The sequence below is a fragment of the Cyanistes caeruleus genome, chromosome 1 (assembly GCF_971803275.1).
Source record: "Cyanistes caeruleus chromosome 1, bCyaCae1.hap1.1, whole genome shotgun sequence".
Classification (NCBI taxonomy): Eukaryota; Metazoa; Chordata; class Aves; order Passeriformes; family Paridae; genus Cyanistes; species Cyanistes caeruleus.
Window position 1 is genome coordinate 34,998,303 of NC_141701.1, and position 19,429 is coordinate 35,017,731.

At 43.2% G+C, this 19,429-nt stretch overlaps 1 protein-coding gene across 1 annotated transcript; it reads right to left on the reverse strand.

The window, feature by feature from the left end:
* Positions 1-403: 403 nt before the first annotated feature.
* On the reverse strand, positions 404-18,469 carry VXN (vexin). The gene is made up of 6 exons (XM_023921090.2): positions 18,365-18,469; positions 15,392-15,447; positions 9,523-9,670; positions 6,589-6,650; positions 4,871-4,956; positions 404-4,069 (listed from the first exon to the last, which is right to left on the reverse strand). Exons 1-6 carry the CDS (start codon positions 18,429-18,431, stop codon positions 3,883-3,885), a joined length of 606 nt encoding a protein of 201 aa, XP_023776858.1. The 5' UTR covers positions 18,432-18,469; the 3' UTR covers positions 404-3,882.
* Between the last annotated feature and the right edge of the window lie 960 nt (positions 18,470-19,429).

Below are 19,429 nucleotides of genomic sequence, written 5' to 3' on the forward strand. Positions count from 1 at the left end.
TGTTATAAATTATGACAACAGGCTTGTGTCTGGTAGTGCCAGAGTCAATACTTTTGAATGCATGGTTAACAACTTCTGTCTTTGGTGGAAAAATGGTAAAGTTCACTTATTTTTGTAATCACTGTTTCACATTTTTCTGAGGGTGTGCTGGAGTCAACCTAATGCATCTTTCTGTACAACTTCATCTGGAATACACATTGCACATCCACATCCTCTTCCATACTCATGCTGGTATTTTTAGTGCACAGCTAAAGTTCAGGTAGTGACAGATGAGTTCCTAGCAGAGGTCCTGGAAAAAACCTGTGCCAGCTCCTGTGGTGTGGACACTCACCAAGAGGACACTCCCTGGCTGCTCATACGAAACGTAGATGGTGTCTGTAATGGAAGAGCCAGAAATGTGCCAACTTTTCACCAGAGCTATGTGACTATGGGCAGTGTGACAGGCAGGGAGCAAGTCATCCTCTAGTGGAGAGCTATGAAGTCTGGGTTAGTGAACCATGCCCACACCATATGCCTTTTTTCCTTGTATCCTGAATTCTTTCCACTTGCAGTCCTGAGTCACCTTCCCTAGGCTGGGTTCCTTCGGTCCTGTGCCATCCACCTCAGGCTGGGCTGTGGTTCAGCAGAGGCTCTCCAAAGTCAGCATTGTGTTCAAGGTAAGTTCAGTGACTTTGCTGACAACTCAGTTGGCTTTATTCTCTACCAGAGCCTTAAATCCCATTCAGGAGTCTCTGTCTTGGGACTTGTTTGATGGGAGAGAGATGATGCAAATGTTGTGTCTGGGATGTGCTTGAGGTCAGGCGTGTATAGGTGTATCTGATTTCTGACTGCTGACAGTATCAGGGTTTTTCTCTGCACATCTGATATCAAAATGGTTCTATCACCTGTGCAATACTGGAGCTGCTCACAAATACACTTTCAGGCTGTGGAGAATAAAGTTCATGTTCATTGCTAGCAGGGGTTCACCTTTTTTCAGTACCATACATCCTCCTTTACTCACTGCTAAATGCTTCCCAAAAACTCTTAAGTCTCTGAGACCTGTATGTAACCACATGCTACTTGTTTATTCTGTTGTTTGCTTTTTTTTTTAAGAATAGAACATACTTTTAAATCAATAAAATAAATATCTACTACAATACAAAAATGTCCACAGAAGTTCCTGGAATACAAGGAAATTAAATATGCTTCTTGTAAATAGTTCCTTCTCTTGTAGATCCAAATTATAAATAAATAAATAAATAAGAAAAGCATAAATACATATGTCAAGATACAGCAATTATTAAGAAGAAATATTAATCATCTCTGCCTCCATCCTCATACTGCTCAAAGCTATTAATTAACAAATTAAATACTACTACTACTACAATGCAACTTCCTCAACAAGCGAAACTCTTGTTGCCCTGGACTGTGTTTCAGTACTTGGGCCGTGTTATCTACAAGGGCAGGTACCACAAATTCTCACTCTCTTAATTGCACCTAATTCAGTAAATGGACTTTTCCCAGTGTCTGTCCCTCATAATTATTTTTCCTTTGTTTAGGAAATGAGACCAAAGAAGAGAAGCGGTGGTTGGTCTTCTCCTTGCTCTTTGAATGTATGTATTGCTATGCAAGGGAGCAGTCCCACTGAATTCACTAGGTTTACTTATATGTGTGAAAATACATGCATGGGTTTCTGGCAGGAGTTCTATAGGCTGAGGAGGGGGCTGAAGTGTGGTTAGTGATATTTGTAGAAAGTGTTTCAGGAAACTCTTGACTCCAGCTTGGTTCAGTCATAGAGGACCTGATGTTGGCAGGGTGAGGGTGCTCAGACTATTGCTCAGGATCAGTGTGCCAGGCTCTAATTTAAAGGTGGGCTGGAGCCCTGTGAGAAGCCTCTCACAGGGAACTGTTCAGGTGTGCAGCCTTCACTGGGTGTTAGCATTGCTCTCATGCCAGGGCAGAGAACACATGGTCGATACTGGGTCACCAGTGCCAGCACATTGTTCATAAGGAACTGTATTCTCCTTCTTCCCCAGGAGCAAGAAATAAAAACTGGAAAGCAGATCATCCCTGTCTCAGGCTGCTGGGCCAGAGAAGGACTTTTACCTTTGGTAATGAGGAGGGAGAGTCTGTGTGGTTTTGAGGTGCAAAGTTGTCCTCTGACCAGCTGAGCACCTCTGAAGGAGGAGCCTGTGACTGAAGCAATGATGGACAGCTGAACAGGAGGGCTGACAGAGGTATTTCATGAAGGTGTAGTGCTTCTCTCTCCTTGGCAGACTCTGGACTGACTTGTCTCTAGCAGCATGAAAAGCCACAGTACCTTTTTAAGTAGGAACTTCCATTCTCTCCCCACTACCATTTCCACCATGTCCAGCCCCAGATAGGTTTTCCCTGTTGCCCTTCTTGCAGCCATCAGGACCATAGGCTCTGTAAAGCTACTGGCCCGCTCCATTTGTTTTCCCATCCCATGAACTTTGATTGCTCAGGCTGTGAAGCTGCAAAACCTCTCCTGTGTGCTGCTCCACTCAAAGCCAGAAGTCCTGGCTGTCTTTCCCTCCCATCCAGGTGGTCCCTTGACCAGGGCCAGCTGCTCTTCACTACCATGGCACTGTCTGTGATGGCATCTCAGTGCATTTCACTGCACTGGCTGCAGGCAAGCAAGTTTCAGATGGGAGCTCCTTCCCTCTGCTGCTGTCACAGAGTCAGACCTTTATTTTTAATTTACGCTTTGGTGCACTGGCGGTTAGATTAGAGGTCATCATTACTATAAACAACAGGAGATACGCCTCCTCCAACTTTATATTTAAAGTTTGTATTTAGGGAAACCAGTGGTTTTTTATAGTAACTAGGAGAGCACTCACAGAAGGCAAGTACTGCTCATGACTAATATAATATGGCCCATAACAGCGGTGAAAACTTTTTTTATAAAACTTATTTGTTCTTTTTTGAGAGAAAAACCAAAGGGGACCTGACCAGCAATTTCTAAATTGAAAAAAAATAAGAAAAAATTAAAAAAAAATTAAAAGCAAATTCCATTAAATCCACCTGTTCATAAGCACAGGTCTCTTACATGCAAATATCTCATACTTAGTCACCCAGTTGCACCATTTACATACTTTCCTTCCTCCTAGTATTTTGTGCACTTAATGTAATATCCTCTACCACATGGGTAGAGGGTAAATTGCTGACTACCATTTCACTTACAAGCAGGTTCTATGGCAGAAAGTATCCCTCGAGGTTACCCTATTGCTCATAGTTTGATCTGGCAGAACACCTTAAAACACACTTTTCACATAGCAAAGTTTGGTACATATGTTTGCAAACTTGCTCAGTTCTGGCCCATTGTTTTAGAATTTTTGCTTCTTTTACTCCTCCCTTTTCACCAAAACTGAAGGAAAAGAGTTGTTTGGCATGTGTCATTCAGCCAAGCATATCGCAAGATGAGATTTTTATCTCATGATATGAGCGGGGAAAGATGACAAGCAGTGGTGCACAACAAATAGGTCCCTGGGATTTAATGGCACTCTGTAATCAATCTGTTGCCTTGCAGGAATACACAAACCTCTTTGTAGGCTTCTCTTGCTGCAAGTCCGAGCTCATTCAAACAGGACATAGAAAATGGTGAATGGGTCAGCAGTAGTCTCAGCATCAAGTCAAGATGCAAATCTAGTGGGATAGTTGGGATTTTAGTGTAATGCAACAAGGCAATGCCATTGAGTTGCATCATATTCACTGTTTTTACCTTTGTTAGCCTTTTTCCCACTGTTCTGAGGAAATGGCATCAAATAATAAAAAAGATAGAATTTTCCTGGATGAGCTGTGCTGTGTCTGTTCCCTCATTGATCCTAAAGCACCTTGTCCTGCTAAAGGACCTTCTGCCTTTCCAAGGGATGCTGAGCCTTATCAGTCCGCCTCAAAGGCACTGTTTGTTGCCCCTAGGTACTCTGACTTCTTCTTGTGCTTCATCCACATCTTTCTCAGGAGGCTGGGTGTCCCACACAGGTTGCCTCCTGTCAGTGGTAGGGAAGCTTCTGCTGCTGGTGGCAGGGCCAGGTCATACTCTGTTGTCTTCCTCCAGCGCTGCCTGTGGCTAACAAATAAAACACGAGGTGTGTACAGAATGCTTCTCCCTGGCCCTCCTTCCCTGCTTCCTTACTCAGAACCAAGAGCTGCCTGGCTGAAAAGGTGTGCCCATGCCTGGCTCAGCCCTGGGATCAGCAAGTCTGGAATGAGCAAGGGCTCTGTGGGTCTGGGATGCTGCAGCTGCCACCACACAGCTTGGTGCCCTTGATCCCTCCCTGTCAGAGGGGACACTCACACAAGGGGTTGGGCTGCAGGTGGAACCACTCTAAGTGCATCCTCTCTAGCCATTGCCACCCAGCAAGGAGAGGGGGGATTGCCCAAGGAGAGAGCTGGGCTCTCCCACCAAAGCCCCAGGGACCACGCAGCAGTGAGCTCCACTGGCTGAGGGGAACTTACCTCTCTGTCTATGGAGTGTGGAGGACACTGTGACAATGAGTTACCCTCAGGTGACAATGGTGGCACCTCAAATCCCACCCAGATCCGTGTCTGGGTTAACTGCCTGGTGATGAGTGCATTTGTACTGCACTCAGACTGTTCCTTAATTAGACTTTAATACATACATTTTTTTCCTTCAATTAATTACCTTTTCTAATTACACTTCAGGGCAAATATTACAGACTTCTTAGGGGGAAAATACTTTTATTTTAAATTATGATGATTTTTTTCTAGTGATAAAGTAGAGCTGTAATGGGCACAGGGGTAGCTGTATAAATGGCCATGGCTGATAATAAATTCAGCATAACCTTTACCAGTCTCTCCCTTCCTTTGGGAAACAAGAGGCACGGCTGGAGGGTGGGAAGGGACTTACTCTTCCGTAGAAGTGCGGTCGCGTGTGGGCGAGCCCGTGACAGCCACAGCTTTCACTGTGATATGGGCAACTGGAGATGGAGGAATCTGTGGGAGGATAAAGCACATCATTAGGAAATGCCACTGATGAGTGGGGACACCAGTTCATCTGAGGAAAGAGGCTCTTTTAAGAAAACCAATAAGTGCTGCAAGTCTCTTAATAAGAGAAAGCAGGTTAAGGATTTGACTGCCCAACTCTCACCCACACAATTACCAGCTGCTCACGTGAATATTCTCACTGAGCTCAGCACAGGGCTTGTAGGAGAAAGAGTTACACCTTTCATCAAAGAAGGGATACTTGCAGAACTTTTTATTCCCTGTTTTTTGCATTTAGTTTCCTGAGGCAGTGAGGTTTTGTGCAGAGCAAGCAGCCTGCCTCTTGCAGCTCCCCACCTCTGCAGCTGCCTGGGAAGCAGCTGTCTCAGCCAGCACAGCTCCTTGAGCACTCAGAGATGTTTCCCTGTTTTGTTTTATGCTGCTCTGTGGTGTGGGGGCACCCTGGTTATGCTCCAGTTCTGCCATGGCCCCACAAGTGCCTGAGCATCCACTTCCTCCTTGTCTTATTTGATCATAAATCGCCTGCCAGAACTGAGTCACGCTTTCCCATAAACAGGTCTCTGAGAATAGCACATCCTCCAAGATGGTAAGTTAAAGTGTGAGTTGCCCAGAAATAGAAAAAAAAAGTCAAAAGTTATGAGGTGATCTCATTATTTCAGGCAATAAGCACACATTGATTTTACTGGCGATCCTGAAAAAAATGTTCATATTATTGTCACTAGCATAACTGGTCTTAAACTTTCTATTTCTCCTAGGATGAATCTGAGACTGGGTACATTTAGGTGTGTTTTTCTAGTATCCTAGGACTTAGAGATGTTTGAAATCACTTTTGCAAGCATCTTTTGAAATTTAACTATGTTAATTATTGGTAGGTTCAATTAGATTCATTACACTGAATAACATTTTAACCATCCTTAATATTGTACTGTCATTTTTCTTAAGTGTAGCCGAGCTATCAGCTAGCAAACATGCTTCAGCCATCCAAAACAGCCTCTGAAACCATAAAGTTTCAACAGCATGGTCCGGTGCTGGCCAGAAACTATTAAATTTATTTTTTTTTCTCTTAGAAAAAGTTATTTTTTATTAAATGTAGGGGCTTTGAAAATTAGGGGGGCATCATAAGACAAAGGGAGGGAGAATATTTTAGTAAAGGTGAGTAATTTTTAACCAAAATATTTTTTCTGTCTATTAGAGAGCACATTTGGGGGGTTGTATGATAATTTTCTCATCAACTCTTTATTGATGTTTTTGACTTTGGAGATTATTGTGTCAGGTTGGCATTCTGCAGAAAACAAATTGTTTGATGCTTGTTCTACTTAAGAAATTTTTTTTTTTCCCCAATTTGTGAAATTCCCTGAGAGACGAGATGCTAATTTCTTCCAGCTCTTGCAGGTGCCTGAGCATCCAGAACAGGAGCCTGCCTGTTTCTGTCCCACCACTCTTCCTGGCTCCTGAGGGCTGTTTTCTGTCCTATGCTAAGGGATCCTATGGCATGAATTATGTTTCAATCTGAAATGAAATCTGCAGGTGCTGCAACAGACTGACATGATGTTACTGTGGGACATGCTGACAGGTACAAGGTTTTAAGACACATTGGTAGTTGGTCTGGCTCTATTTGCTTACCAAAGATTTTCCATCCAACAGATGATTATGGGACTTGGATGACTCTTTTTCAGTAATTCCTGCTGCAAAGCATAAGAAGCATGATATTAGGGGCAATTATCCCATTGGCACAGCTTGTATGAAAAACTTCCTTCTGTGCAGTAAAACCCAGATATGGACAGAGAACCAAATACAGGTTATAGTCCCACCAGATTTGATTATAGCCAAAAGAGCAGAGTGATCATCTATTGTGATGTCAAAATAAGTGATTGTGGAACTGCTTAAGTCACTCTGGAAAGTCTCTCAGCTTGCTCCTGGACTTTTCAAATAAGGTGATGAGCTGCCCTTAGCAGACCAAGCTTAGCAGACCTTGCCCCTTCTGTAAACACTTACATACCTCTACATGAAAGGAGCCCAAATGTTGCACCTCAGCCCCCACTGCAGGTTTGTCCTGCCTAGGAGATAATTCTCTCCTTTCTATTGCTCTGGAGTGTTATTTTAACCTGGGAAGAGATGTATGCTGTGTCTACCCTGTCACAGGGAGGGATTTCCACCTTTTTGCCTCTGGCTGAGTGACATCTCTCTCTCTGCTGTCCTCAACACTGAAAGCTACCCTTCAGTTTCAAGTAATTGCTCATCCAATAACTTATCCATGGATAAATGCTCATTGACATTCCTGTTCACTGTGCCAAGAAAATAAATGAGTGAGGGATGCCAGACTTTTTCATGAGGCCAAATCCTCCTATTTGGCTGTGGGAATGTGGACCTCTTTACTGCTGTGACCAGTGGAATATAAATAATGACAGCAAATACAGAAATAGCCAGGGTGCTGCTTACAGAGCTGTCTCCAGCATGACTTAGCAGTTGGAACTGTCTCCTCCTTCTGGGGGCAATATTTGACTACAATAAATATCCTAACCAGCTTCCCGCTCCACCCCCCTCCAGTAATTCCATTAGGTACCTTACTGTATCCCTCACGTCAAAGTTAATGCAATTACCTCCTCTCATCTTGCATATTAGGTACTAACAGAATTCAGCAAGAGGATCATCTCTGCTTCAGCTAATGCCTGTTTTATTTTCTCTGATTTTGTCTGATTCTTCTCTTCAGCCTGTCCCTCTTATTAGATACAGAAAATGCTCTTGCAAACTTTTAGCAAAACATCTAAGCAAAAGGAAGTCCTTATGGCTTCAGGTTTGTAGTTGCTCTCCTCAGGGCAGTGGTGGCTGGATGCAGTGTGAATTCCAGTAGTGCCTTCTCACATGCTGGAGTGGACTGTCCTTCAGCTTTGCTATTTTTGCAGGATTTGTGATGGTAGCAACAAACATGCTAACGGCCTCATCTGTGTTCTTTTGTTTGCTTGTTTGGTTTTTGTTCTAATTCAAACTTAATTTCCAAGTTCTGACTACTCATTTCCCTTTCTTCCCCTATGAGACCTGTTCACCCTTTTTCTGCTCTTCTTTTCAGATTCCTACAGCTTGTCTCTTGTTTGCACCTATCTGCCATGGTTCACCTCTCATCTCCCCTAACAGCAGAGACCAGCAGTCCCTCCTGTCTGCCTCTCTGCCATCCTTTACCCTGTAGCCAGTCCCAGTCACTCCTCTTCCTGTCCCTGCTCCGGTCCTGGAGCTTCAGTTCTTTTTTTCAGCCACATCTTGGCTCTAGTCTTGAGATCTTTTTGAGATCTTTTCCTATGGTCCCAGGCTCGGTTTCTTCCTTTCCAGTTTCCCAGGCCCTGCTCTTGTCTGGTTTGTGTTCTTGATGGGATGGCTTATGTGCAGTGTGGTTGCAGACTGGTGATGTGAGGAACATACACCTTCATGGACCTGCTCTAGAGATTTTGCACCTTTGAACATCCAAATGTCCAATTCCTCTTGGACAAACATGCCATGTGGGATTTCTTTAAAGGCATATGACTTGACTGCATCTGGGTGATTCTTCATAGGAGTGCAAAAGATGTGCTTTTGATTAAAAGGCCATCCCATGTGAAACTGCACAACCCTGCTCCAGCTTCAGTCTTCCAAACATAACACACCAGTGCTAGAGGAGCTGAATGGCCACTCTGTTTATGTTTACTCATCTCCTTGGTTTTGTATTGGCAAGCTCTATTTTTCCTTCACGGTTTCTTGCAAATATGCTGAACAAGCTTTAGTTGCCAAAAAATCAGGTCTGTGGCTGTTGTCCAGAACCTGAAAATTCGTCCCAAGTGTTTATTTTCTGGCTAATTCTAAGCAATTGAACAGGGACCTTATATAAGAAGATGACTCAGGCAAACTCAGTAACTTACAATTTATCATCTCTAAAATATTGTCAGGGAGTGTTTATGACTGAATAAATTGAGCAACGCCACGGTCATTATCTCATTAATTCCACTGGATATTTTAAGCATGGAATTATCCTCCAGGAACATAATAAAGTGCCTGCTTTGCTGCAAACTGGAAGACTACAATATCTAAAAATGTTGGGGAATGATGCCTAAGTTTTAGCTTTCATATTTTCCAGATTCTGTGCTGCTTTGGTGTGTAACTCTGAGCTTCATATTAGGTATTTGTGAGTTCTCTTCACAGGGTAGGAAGACAAAACAATCCTTTTCCAGCTTGAGATCAAGGACAAGGATTATAAGCTCCAGGCCCCCAAAGTATAAACAGTGGAAAAGAGAAAACAAGGAAGATGTAACTTCATAACCTGAGGCTGTAATTGGACAATTAACCCAAATATGCAAATGGACCAAAGCTCATAAAAGTGTGAGACCTCGCGACCAGTCATCCATTTTGTGACAATTTTGGGTCCATCTTGAGTGTAGCCCTGGCCAGGCTCTTGCACTGCCCAAGGTGTATCCACTAAGGCCTTTCAATAAATACCTACTTTATCCTTTAACTGTCTAGTCTCCGTTCTAGGTCAGCCCACTCAAGGCATCACTACCAGGGAGGAATCAGGGGCTTTAATTCCGGACTTACCGTGCTGGGCAGTGCCCTTGGCGAGGCAGGCTCCACGCTGGGCACCCTGCAGGCAGCCCACTCCCCGTGCCTCCTCCTCGCCCCTGGCCTCGTACAGCACGTGCAGGAGGTCACCCTGGTGGGGCCGGCGGTCCGATATGGCAACCACCTACAGGGAGAGGCAAACCACCCCGTTACACCCGGCCCTGGGGATTAGGTGGTCTGTCGAGGTCACGGGGGAGCTGAAAGGCTGCTTGTTCTTCCTACTGCTTTGCTGTCATCCACAGGGGATTTTCTCAGGTGAGGACTGTGGGATTTGTGGGATTTTGTTCGGCTCCAGCTTCTGTGCGGTGTATGGAAGTAGGGGAAAATCCTGCTGGGTCTTTCTGGGACCCTGCTACTTAGTTGCACCTTTCTGTATTCTGACTCAGGAGACTGAAATGTGCTCCTTTCCAAGCTCTCTGAATAGGATATGCCTCCAAGACAGCTCAGATTTATTTTCTTATTGCATCACATCTTGGGCAATCAGTCAGACTCATGCAGTGTGAATGACAAATGCTGTTTCCTTATAGTCTCTCCTGTCTTTTGTACTTAATTACATATTGTACCTCATAAATGACTGCAGAGAATATGGGGCAGAGAGGAATTGTGCTCCTAGAGATTAATTTTTCCAAACATTAGCTCACACAGACAAGCTCAGTGACAGCTGCAACTTTGAGCATCAGCCCCCCTGGTATCTCCAACAGTCCCTGAAAACAAGCATGAACAAAATCAAGTTATTTTCTAATCAATTATGACTAAGCCATGGCACTCACTCTACTGCCACAGGCAACTGGGAAGGCCAGAGTGAGTTTGAAAAAACAGGGATACACCTCAAAGAAATGAATTCATCAGGACTGTTATCCAGGATGGTCTGGAAAGAGTTTTCTCATGAAGATCAAAGTTCCAACAGCAGGGACAGAGTGTTTCATACTTTGTTGGGCTTTTTTCATTCTTCCCTAAAGACTTGCTGCTGTCATACAGAGAACCACTTAAACAGGGTAAAGATCCAAACCAGCAAGGAAACAAGACATGTGGCAACTATTCAGACTATTTCCTATTAGACTTACTTATGTTGGAAGATTATGAGAAAAGCAGCTAGTTGCATCTAACTGATGGCTGGTAGTTGCTGTCTACATGTTTTAAATATAAATATAGTTATTTTGTCTCAACAACTGGCCAGCCAGCTATTGGCATAGGAAAAGCCTTAAATCTGTCTATTGTTCTGCCTTCTAACACACACTCAAGATAAAAACAAGACCCTATTCAAACATGTCCCCTCACACCAAATTGTCCATTTCCTCTAATTAAGTTTTAATTCAGTTTGCTGTTAATCCACAATACTCTGTGTATATGATTTTTTTACACAGGCATAACAACACATGCAAACCCATGTTTTCCAAAACAGGAAAGAAGAAAAATCCCAACCTAACCACTTTTAATTCTTTTGTCTCCATGTACCCTCAGGAGTCTGGACAGGGCCACATTACCTAAATCCTACTGACTAGTAGGATGAGGAGCAGGAAACTGCCCAACAATAGGCAAAAATACTTCTGGAAAAGGCAGGTAAGGCAACCAAAGCCTAACCCAAGGCTGAATAGGGGTTTCCCCCTATTTCTGTGGGTTTTGACACACAGCCTAACACACTCCATGTGCTGTAAACTACTTAAAGACATGCCCAGTGTTCACTTAAAGGGACTGCTGGTGTCCTTGAAGACAAGCAGATGCTAAAGGAGGCTGCAGCTGGGTCCCAGCTCTGCTGATCACAAATTTGGAGCTGCCAAAGGAGCTGAGCCTCAGCGTTGCTCTGATGTTTCAGAAGGAGGGTGATGCTGGTTGTGAGAGGCCTCCTGTTGCTACTTAAGCTGTTGGCATTGGCTCCCTCCCTGCTGCCCCTGGAGCAGTTCCAGCACCTCCACATCCCTCTGCAGCAGCTCCTTGCAGGCTGCAGGCTCCTGTGTCCACATGTGCCTTACAAGCTGCTCACCAGGGCAGCACCCACTTCACCACAGTGGCACCAGTGGCCACACCTGTCTTCAGGACTAGTGTGACCAGACTGTGGCTGGCAGAGGTCCCTAATGACAGCCCTTGGAGCCTGCCTCGTGTGAACTGAGCTCTTCCAGCTTGCAAGGACACAAAGCTCAGCTTTTCCTGACATCTCTGGAAAAAACATCCTCTTGGTCACACTCAGTCTTTGCTGGTGTGTGACAGAAAATGTCACCAACTCTCTGCTACTGAGACACCTGAGGTCACTTATTTTGCATTGTCATGAAAAGAGCATTTTTGGTAAGTAGGATGCTGGCTGCAGTCTCCTCTAATCCTGAAAGTGGCTTATTTGATCAGTGTAAACCACCATGGGCTTGAAACTTAACATTCTGCCTACGTGTCTCACAGGATGAAATACAGTTTGGGGAAATGATTTTTATCCCGATTAATAGCAACAATTATATAGGCACATTGTATATGTTTTTGAGATTCCTTATTACATATGATGTCAGTAGTGCCAAAATGTCTTCAAGCAGCAGAATCTGTATAAATAAGTTGCAGTGCCATTTTCCATTACAGCTGGAGACAACAGTGCAATCTCTGTAATATATTTTCAGTGAACATCTTTGCAGCATTTGATTGTGCACACTTTGGGAGCTCCTTATCTCCTAATTCAAGATTTCACAGTGACTTTGGCTACCTCACACGTTACTGTAATATGTAAAGACTTATCTAGGTCAGGAAACTAAACCTGCTGTAGCTGGATTTTGATCTAAAGTGGAGCTGACATTTCTCTAGGGTACCTAGGGTAAGGCAGAAGGATCAACTGGGAGTCACTTTTCTTTTCTAGACATACCAGGAAATTTAAATCTGTGCAGATGGAAGAGTCAGCTAAACTATGCAGAATTAGCAAACTGCTCTCTAAAAACTTACTCTTTTTAGAACCTGTAAATCCTTTGACCAGCCCAGTCTGTTTGCAGGACAGCAACTCTGAAATCAGAGCTCAGCAAACTCTCTTTTTATGGACTTTGCCATGCACATGAGAGCACTGAGGCCTGACATACCCACTGATGGAATTAGCTGTGTTAAGAGGACACAGGATGGTCACAGAGGCTGTTCCTACCATCCTGGACTTAAAATCCTACTGCCAACCAACAGCTTTCCAGAAAAGGTGACAATTAAATATCTGGCTTTGGATAAAACTCTGAAAGTTAGAGTCTGAACAACAATGTGCCTGTTAGTGGAGAAAATTCCAGATCTGTAGAGTTAAGTTATTTTGATGGCTTAATGCTGAGCTAATTTTTAATGTGGCAGCTCAAGCATGCCCAGGGGTATTTTCTACTTTATTGCAAAGTAGACAGGTACTGGTGTCCAGACAGTTCTACCCAAGGGATTTTGGGGCTAGAAGAAGAAAAGGGAAGGATCTACTATCACTGGAAATAACATGGCAATAGGAACTGCAAATATACATATTGGTGAAATTCTCAGCTGAAAAAAAAAAAGGTGCTTCCTCCTTTCTGTCACCCTTCCACAGTCATTATCACGCTTTTGGGATGAGTTCTTGTATGTGATGGAAGTTACCCCCCACAGTCAGTAATTTGAATGTTAAATCACTTAATGCTACACTGCTTGAGTATTTCTGCTGTGAAAAAAAAAGGTCTGGCAGATGTCCACGTTGGTTGCTATTTTTGTCCTTGCTGAGGATTAAAGTTGTGCATCCACTGCAATCACCAGAGCAGAAGATTTTATGTTGGCTGAGGCATTTTTACAGTTCTGACTGCAGGTGCAGATGTAAAAGTGAAAAATAAACAATCATTCTGCGACTCCTCTGTGGGTCTAGAAATTGGCAATCACAGCTTCCTCACAGGCATGTTTATTCCAGTATGTGCAATTAGTTCAGTGCTTGCTTACGAGCTGTGAGCAGCTGCATCCCACTGAAGAAGGGGAAAGTCTAAGAGCTGACTGTGCCAGTCATTTTGGTTTGAGAGCCATCCTTGTTTTTGTAGCTGGAGCTGCAGACCATTCCTCAGGCTTGGTGTTCCCACTGCTAATATGATGCTGCCTGCATCATGACTAAGAGCCAATCAAAGGACATCCTTAATTGGGGTCAGGAAAGCCCCAAAGGAAAATAAACCCCAATCCTCTTAAAATACAGCAACAAAACAGGGACTTTCTTATCTTATTTTCTGAGGCCTTTATGAGTACAGTGGTGTCACAGCAGCTGATGCAATCCAAATTAAATATTAGATGCTTCCATTTAGTAGAAACAACTATCTACTGAGATTTGGAGCAAGATAACAGACATAGAGTTTCCCTTGATTTTGATATAGGCCAGCTGAAATTTTTCAGCTGAATAGTTCAATGAGAAATATTGTCCAAAAAAAAAAAAAAAAAAAGGAGATAAATTATCTGAGCATTTTGTTTCATTAAGTCAGAATAGTTGACTTTTGGTTTGGACTTTTCTGCTGTTTTTTATATTTCATGGGAAAAAAAAATATATCAAAGGTCTAACAAATAGAAGTGGGGTATCTCAAAATACCTCACTGTGTAACATTCAACAAGTTTGAATAACACTTCAGCAGTCTGACTCACCTTCCTTTGGAATGAAGAGTAATTTTGAAATCTCAGCCTGAGCTATGGGACAAAACCAACCAAACCGAGACTGTCACAATTTGGGAAAATATTTAAATGCATAGTTTCTACCCAAAAAATGACAGACATGTTACTGGCTCTTCCTGGGGACCACTTCAGGTGTCCTGTGACATTTTGGGATCCTGTGATCTGCTTTAATAACCAAAAGAGTGGGTGGGAGTGAATGTGATGAGGTTTTTTCCCAGTGCATAGGTAAGTGTGGTAAACAGGAAGACCTGCAGCTCTGTGTGGAGATCAGGGAATCAGGAATACAAAGAAAAGGCTCTCTGAAAATGACGATGCATCTGGGAAGTAGGAAGGGGCATTGAAAAAGGGAGCAAAATACTTCAGCAAAGTGCTAGAGAAGTGACAGGTCTGTGGTGAGAAGAAATGCTTCAGCAGAAGAGTCTCAAACTTGTAAGAAGTGTTTTGATGAGCAGAAGAGACTCATTCCTGCAAATCAGCTAAAAGGAAGGGGTTGTGAATGGGTCAAGTGGATTTAAGGACAGAAAACTGTCTCTGAAGACAAGAAACCTCACACCCATGTGTGAAAGCACCTGAACTTGCAAGACATTTACTCAGAGCATGAAAAATGTTCAGTTATTTTAATTTGGGGGGTACCTTGTCTACAGGGAGTGGGTAAAGCTTCCTCTGTGCCCTCTGCACCAAGGCTGAGGCAAGGACAGGCAAGCACTGCTGGGATCAGGGGACAAACATTCTCCCTGGGCTTCTCAGTGCTAACTTTTAGGGTCAAAGTTACTGTCCATTGCTTGGTGTTTTTAGCCCAAATTCCCTAGGATACTGGCTGCTTGATTAACATGATTATTATTATTATTACTTGATTAACACCGACATGATTTGGTATGATTTGCTGACTTTTCATTCCTGCACGTCTCTCTGGACTTATTGTGAAGGCTGTATGGACAATAAATAAGTCTGTGATTCCCTCAGATGGACAGTGTTGATAAGCCACTATGTTCATTTTGACTGGCTCTGCATGGCAAGACAATATTTTGTTTTTTTGTTTCAAAGTACTTCTGTAAAGAAACTGCAGCTTTACAGAAACTCCCCCTCCTGTTTCCCACCCTGCTCCCTGCATCAGACACGGATGCTCTGCTTTACCCTGGAAGATCTGCTTCCCATTTACCCACAGCCCTTTTGAGGGTATGCATAACCAACTGGAATGTAAAAAAATAAAAAAAAAAATAGGGAAAGGAAAGGAGATTTTTCTTACACTCTTTGTTAGGATGTGCTGCGTAGCTTTGGCTCGTCTTCGGGCAGGACTACATGCTGCAAAAAGAACAGGAACGTGGTCAGGATGCTGTGGAGGCAGACATACGCCTCTGTAAGAACTCACTGGGGGCATGGTGGGAAGAGGGGGAAGAATAAAGGGTTTGAGGAAGATTCCAGCTGAAACAATCCAAAAGAAAGCCCCTTTTGATGTGATCTCAGAGAACATGCTCTAGCTATACAAAACAGAAATCTGTGGCCACTGGGCCACAGCCTTTCCCAAGTTTCTGCACCTCTCCCATTGGCTTCCAGGGGGAACACTCCTTCTCCTTTCTCAGTTTTGACCTGGCCTCCCACCTGACAGCATTTCAGTAGGAAATCAGTAGTGTATACATTAACTTGGAGACTATTATGATTTTATCTAGTTAAAATTTATCAATTTTAACTAGATAAATTCTAGGGCCTTTATCAATAAGCTCAAACTCCCTCATGACATTATTTCACTTTTACTGCATGATGTCCAAAGCACAATGTTTGCACTAAGCCTAATCTTTTCTTTTTCAATCCTCAGAATGACCTGTTCTGTTCTTTAGCTTGGGACATTTTGCTTAAAGTCTGTTTCCCACTTTTATTTTTTAGACCCACGAAGACACCAAAATCATAGAACCACTGGCCAATAGACACACAGGATGCCAGGGCCAAGAGCCAAGCTTTTGTCTGGACTGAAGCAATTGGTTTTGGGTGATGGTTTTACTGGACTGAGTGAAGGACCTTTAAACTCTTGTTGTTTGACTTAGACTTAAAACTGGCCTGCAAGACTCTGTGATACTCCCAGCTCTCCCTCTCTTCATATCTTACTTACCCTGCAGGCTACCAGAACTACAGGATTTAGCCACCAGTGACAGAAACAGGCTTGCAGAAAGCTGCCAAATGTGGAGAATTAACTCCAATTCTAAAGGCTGACCCTGGGGGCAAGGCACGTGAATGGGGGTTTCCTATTCAGGCTCCATGTATAATCCAAAGGCTTTGAAGAGCCAGGAAGATTTGTTACAGGATGATGGGTGACTTCTACTTCCCAGGTAAGCTTTCCTTTACCTTGTTGGCACACATTTAGCTTGCAGTGCTTATAGCTGCTGTATATTACTGCATGCAGAGTTTTGGAGTAGTGGAAGCAGCTGGAGGTCATCCAAGGCTGCTCATTACTGCAGCCAAACTCCTCAGATGGCAGGAATAACAAGTGACTGGGCTTTCCAGGGCTCTGGTGCAAGCAGAGCTGGCAGCGAGACCAAAGTCACTCTTCCTAGACAGCACGTGTGTGTCTAACAGCCATCCCTCCACACCCCAGTGAGGATATAAGTCCTGAGCATTAGGAGCCCACTGGAGAGGAAATTCTGGCCTGTGCAACAGGACAGGAAAATGGGAAGGTCCTTGTGAGCATCCTGTTGCAGCACAGGGCACTTCCACACTGAGCTTGTCACAAGTAAGTTATCTGCCTGCCTAGAGTGTGCTAAGCTGTCAGTGTGATTACAGCTCTGCACAGTGTGATATCCTCAGGGATCCTTACTGTCTTCTCCTGCAGGACACATTTTGTATTTTAAAGCATGGTGAGTGGGGGATGAAAACCAGACAAACATAATGAAGGTGGTTTGTTTTTTTTTAAATCTAGGAATAGACTGTAAGTTGTTTTTGAAGCTGCTTCCATCACTTTTACTTCTGGAATTTCACTGTGGGAGGACTAAACTAATTGCTCATAAGCAAAACCCTCAACTACAGAATAGTTTAGTGATGCAAGGAATTACCTTCTTCTCTCTGGTGTTTTAGGTATTTTACCACACAATGTAAGGAGTACAGTTTTTTAAGAGATTTCTACCAGAAGCAAGTGCCCTTGTGCTGTCATAGCTGCTACCCAGGCTAGTGCAAAAGGAACAACACATAAACGTGCCTAACAGTAATAAATTTACCTACTTTCAGAGTACCTATGATCCCTCACCCCTGTTGTCTGCCAGAATGAGTGGCAAAAGGCTTACAGGGGCTGAAGAAAGGCAAGGCATGAAAGGGAAGTCACAGCACCAGCAAACATGCAATTACTTGAATAGGCATTGAAAGAAGGGTGAATCACAGAGGTAGCCAGAAGTGACCCACTTGCGTGGGAATACAATGGCAGCAATGCAAACACTGGGGCTGCCAGGCTGTCCCTGCAAACACAAACTTCTGCAGAGCACTGGAGAAGGAAGAGAGGAACAAATCCTTGCAGATGATGTATGTGGATTTGCCTGCAAAAGGATGTTTGTATGCTCAGCCCAGATTTTGGGCAACAAATACAATTACAGTGATGGTTCACTTTGTCATTTCCACTTATATTCCAAAATTAAGCAGCTGAGAGCTCATGCTCGCAGCTTGCACGTAAAGATCTGATCTGGCCCCACAATTTGTTTTCCCTGCTTTTCCCTGCTTTCTTGTTGCTGAAATATGCAGCCATTGAGTTTAAACTAATTTGTTCAATCAAATGCAGGCTGGGCTTTGTCCGGTTCTTACTCTTCATTAGAAGCAATTAATGTTAATCATGCATTCATTTCCAGGGCATGGCTTTGGAAATGTTCCACTTATTGAGCCAGCAGACTTAAATTCAACATTCATGCACTTCACCCACTTCTAACTGCTCGCAGAACTTCATTCTCTTTTCTATTACACAGAAAAGCCACACAGTTGCAAGCTGTCACTTTAGCAGTTACCTCATAGGTACAGCAACACCGCTTCCAGATCTCCCAATTTTGCCAAAGCAAAGATTTTACAGAGCCACAACATTGAAGCACCTGCACGGATTAGGTCGAGAAAGCAGCAGCGAGGGCTGGGCTGCAGGCAGAGCACGGCACAGCAGAACAGATGAGCTGCTCTCCTCAAATATTTCCCCGCTGCTAAACATCCCATCCCTCTAAAAGACAACACCGTAGCTGTTGTTAGATTTTGATGTACTCACATTTGGAAGAAATCACAGTGGTGAAAACTTCTAAATTTTCATCGCTGCAGCTGTAAATCTGGTGCATTTTCCGCCTCTCCCTACTGACTGCCTTTCAGCTTCATGCAACCGCTCTGAACTTCTGGTAAATAGGTTTCACTAATCCAATCTGGCTCTGTGATCATTGTCCAGATCTACAAAGGACAGACTGATGCTGTGATCTCATCTCATTCCATATTCTTCATTGCAACATTTTCTGCTCCCATCTGCCTTTCTATGAATAATATTAACACAAAGATTTAATTTAGCTCTTACTTAAGCCTCTACTAAGATAGGAGCATTTTATTTTACATTTCCTTTTACCAGTGTGGAGAGTCCTCTGCAATTAATAGCTAATAATTAAAGTCTAATCTATTGGAAAATGTTTACAGAAGTACTGCAAAGATACTTTAAATAAATTTGGTTGAGTGTGTACTTGAACACATTTACCATAAAGATTTGCTCCTTACATATAATGAGGAGATGATTCTAGGTGTGTTAAGAAAAGCGTTTTGTGCTTTACCTTTTCATTTCATAAACAAACACTGGAATCCTGGGTTTTTCAAAGTAAAATTCAAAAAGCATAAAATTACAAATGCAAATGTCTAAGAAGGGCAGATGTGCATAGATTCTCCATGCCCCCTACACGTCTGCAAGGGGAGGAAAGGTGGCTCAGTCATAGATGGGTTCCTGACTTGATGGCTCTGGGGCCTAATTCCATATTTAGGGACTTCAATAAATGGTCTTCTTGCCAAAGCTTTTAATTTCTTAATACTCCCATCAGAAATTGTTCCTTTGCATCTCTATAAATATCAGCCCCCTCAACTTTTGATGACTTAATGCTGCCATGGACACCCAAGACAGAAAATTCTGGCTTGCAGGCTCCAACAACTGATGCAGTTGGAGCACTTTCAAGTGTGAATAATGATATTAAATTATATCAGTCTAATGAATAGCTTTCATTACTACCACGTGTGTGTCTAATTAACACAAAAACAAGTGCTGTCCTCTCCTATAGATGTCTGCCACCAACAGTCCCAGATGGAA

Bases quoted from the DNA above. Each gene is read 5' to 3' on its own strand.
- VXN (XM_023921090.2), bottom strand. From the start codon at position 18,431: ATGCACCAGATTTACAGCTGCAGCGATGAAAATTTAGAAGTTTTCACC. The intron at 6,651-9,522 runs GTAAGTCCGGAA...TATGCTTTGCAG, and splicing joins CAAGGGCACTGCCCAGCACG to CAGGAATTACTGAAAAAGAG. The intron at 4,070-4,870 runs GTAAGTCCCTTC...TTTATTTGTTAG, and splicing joins GACCGCACTTCTACGGAAGA to CCACAGGCAGCGCTGGAGGA.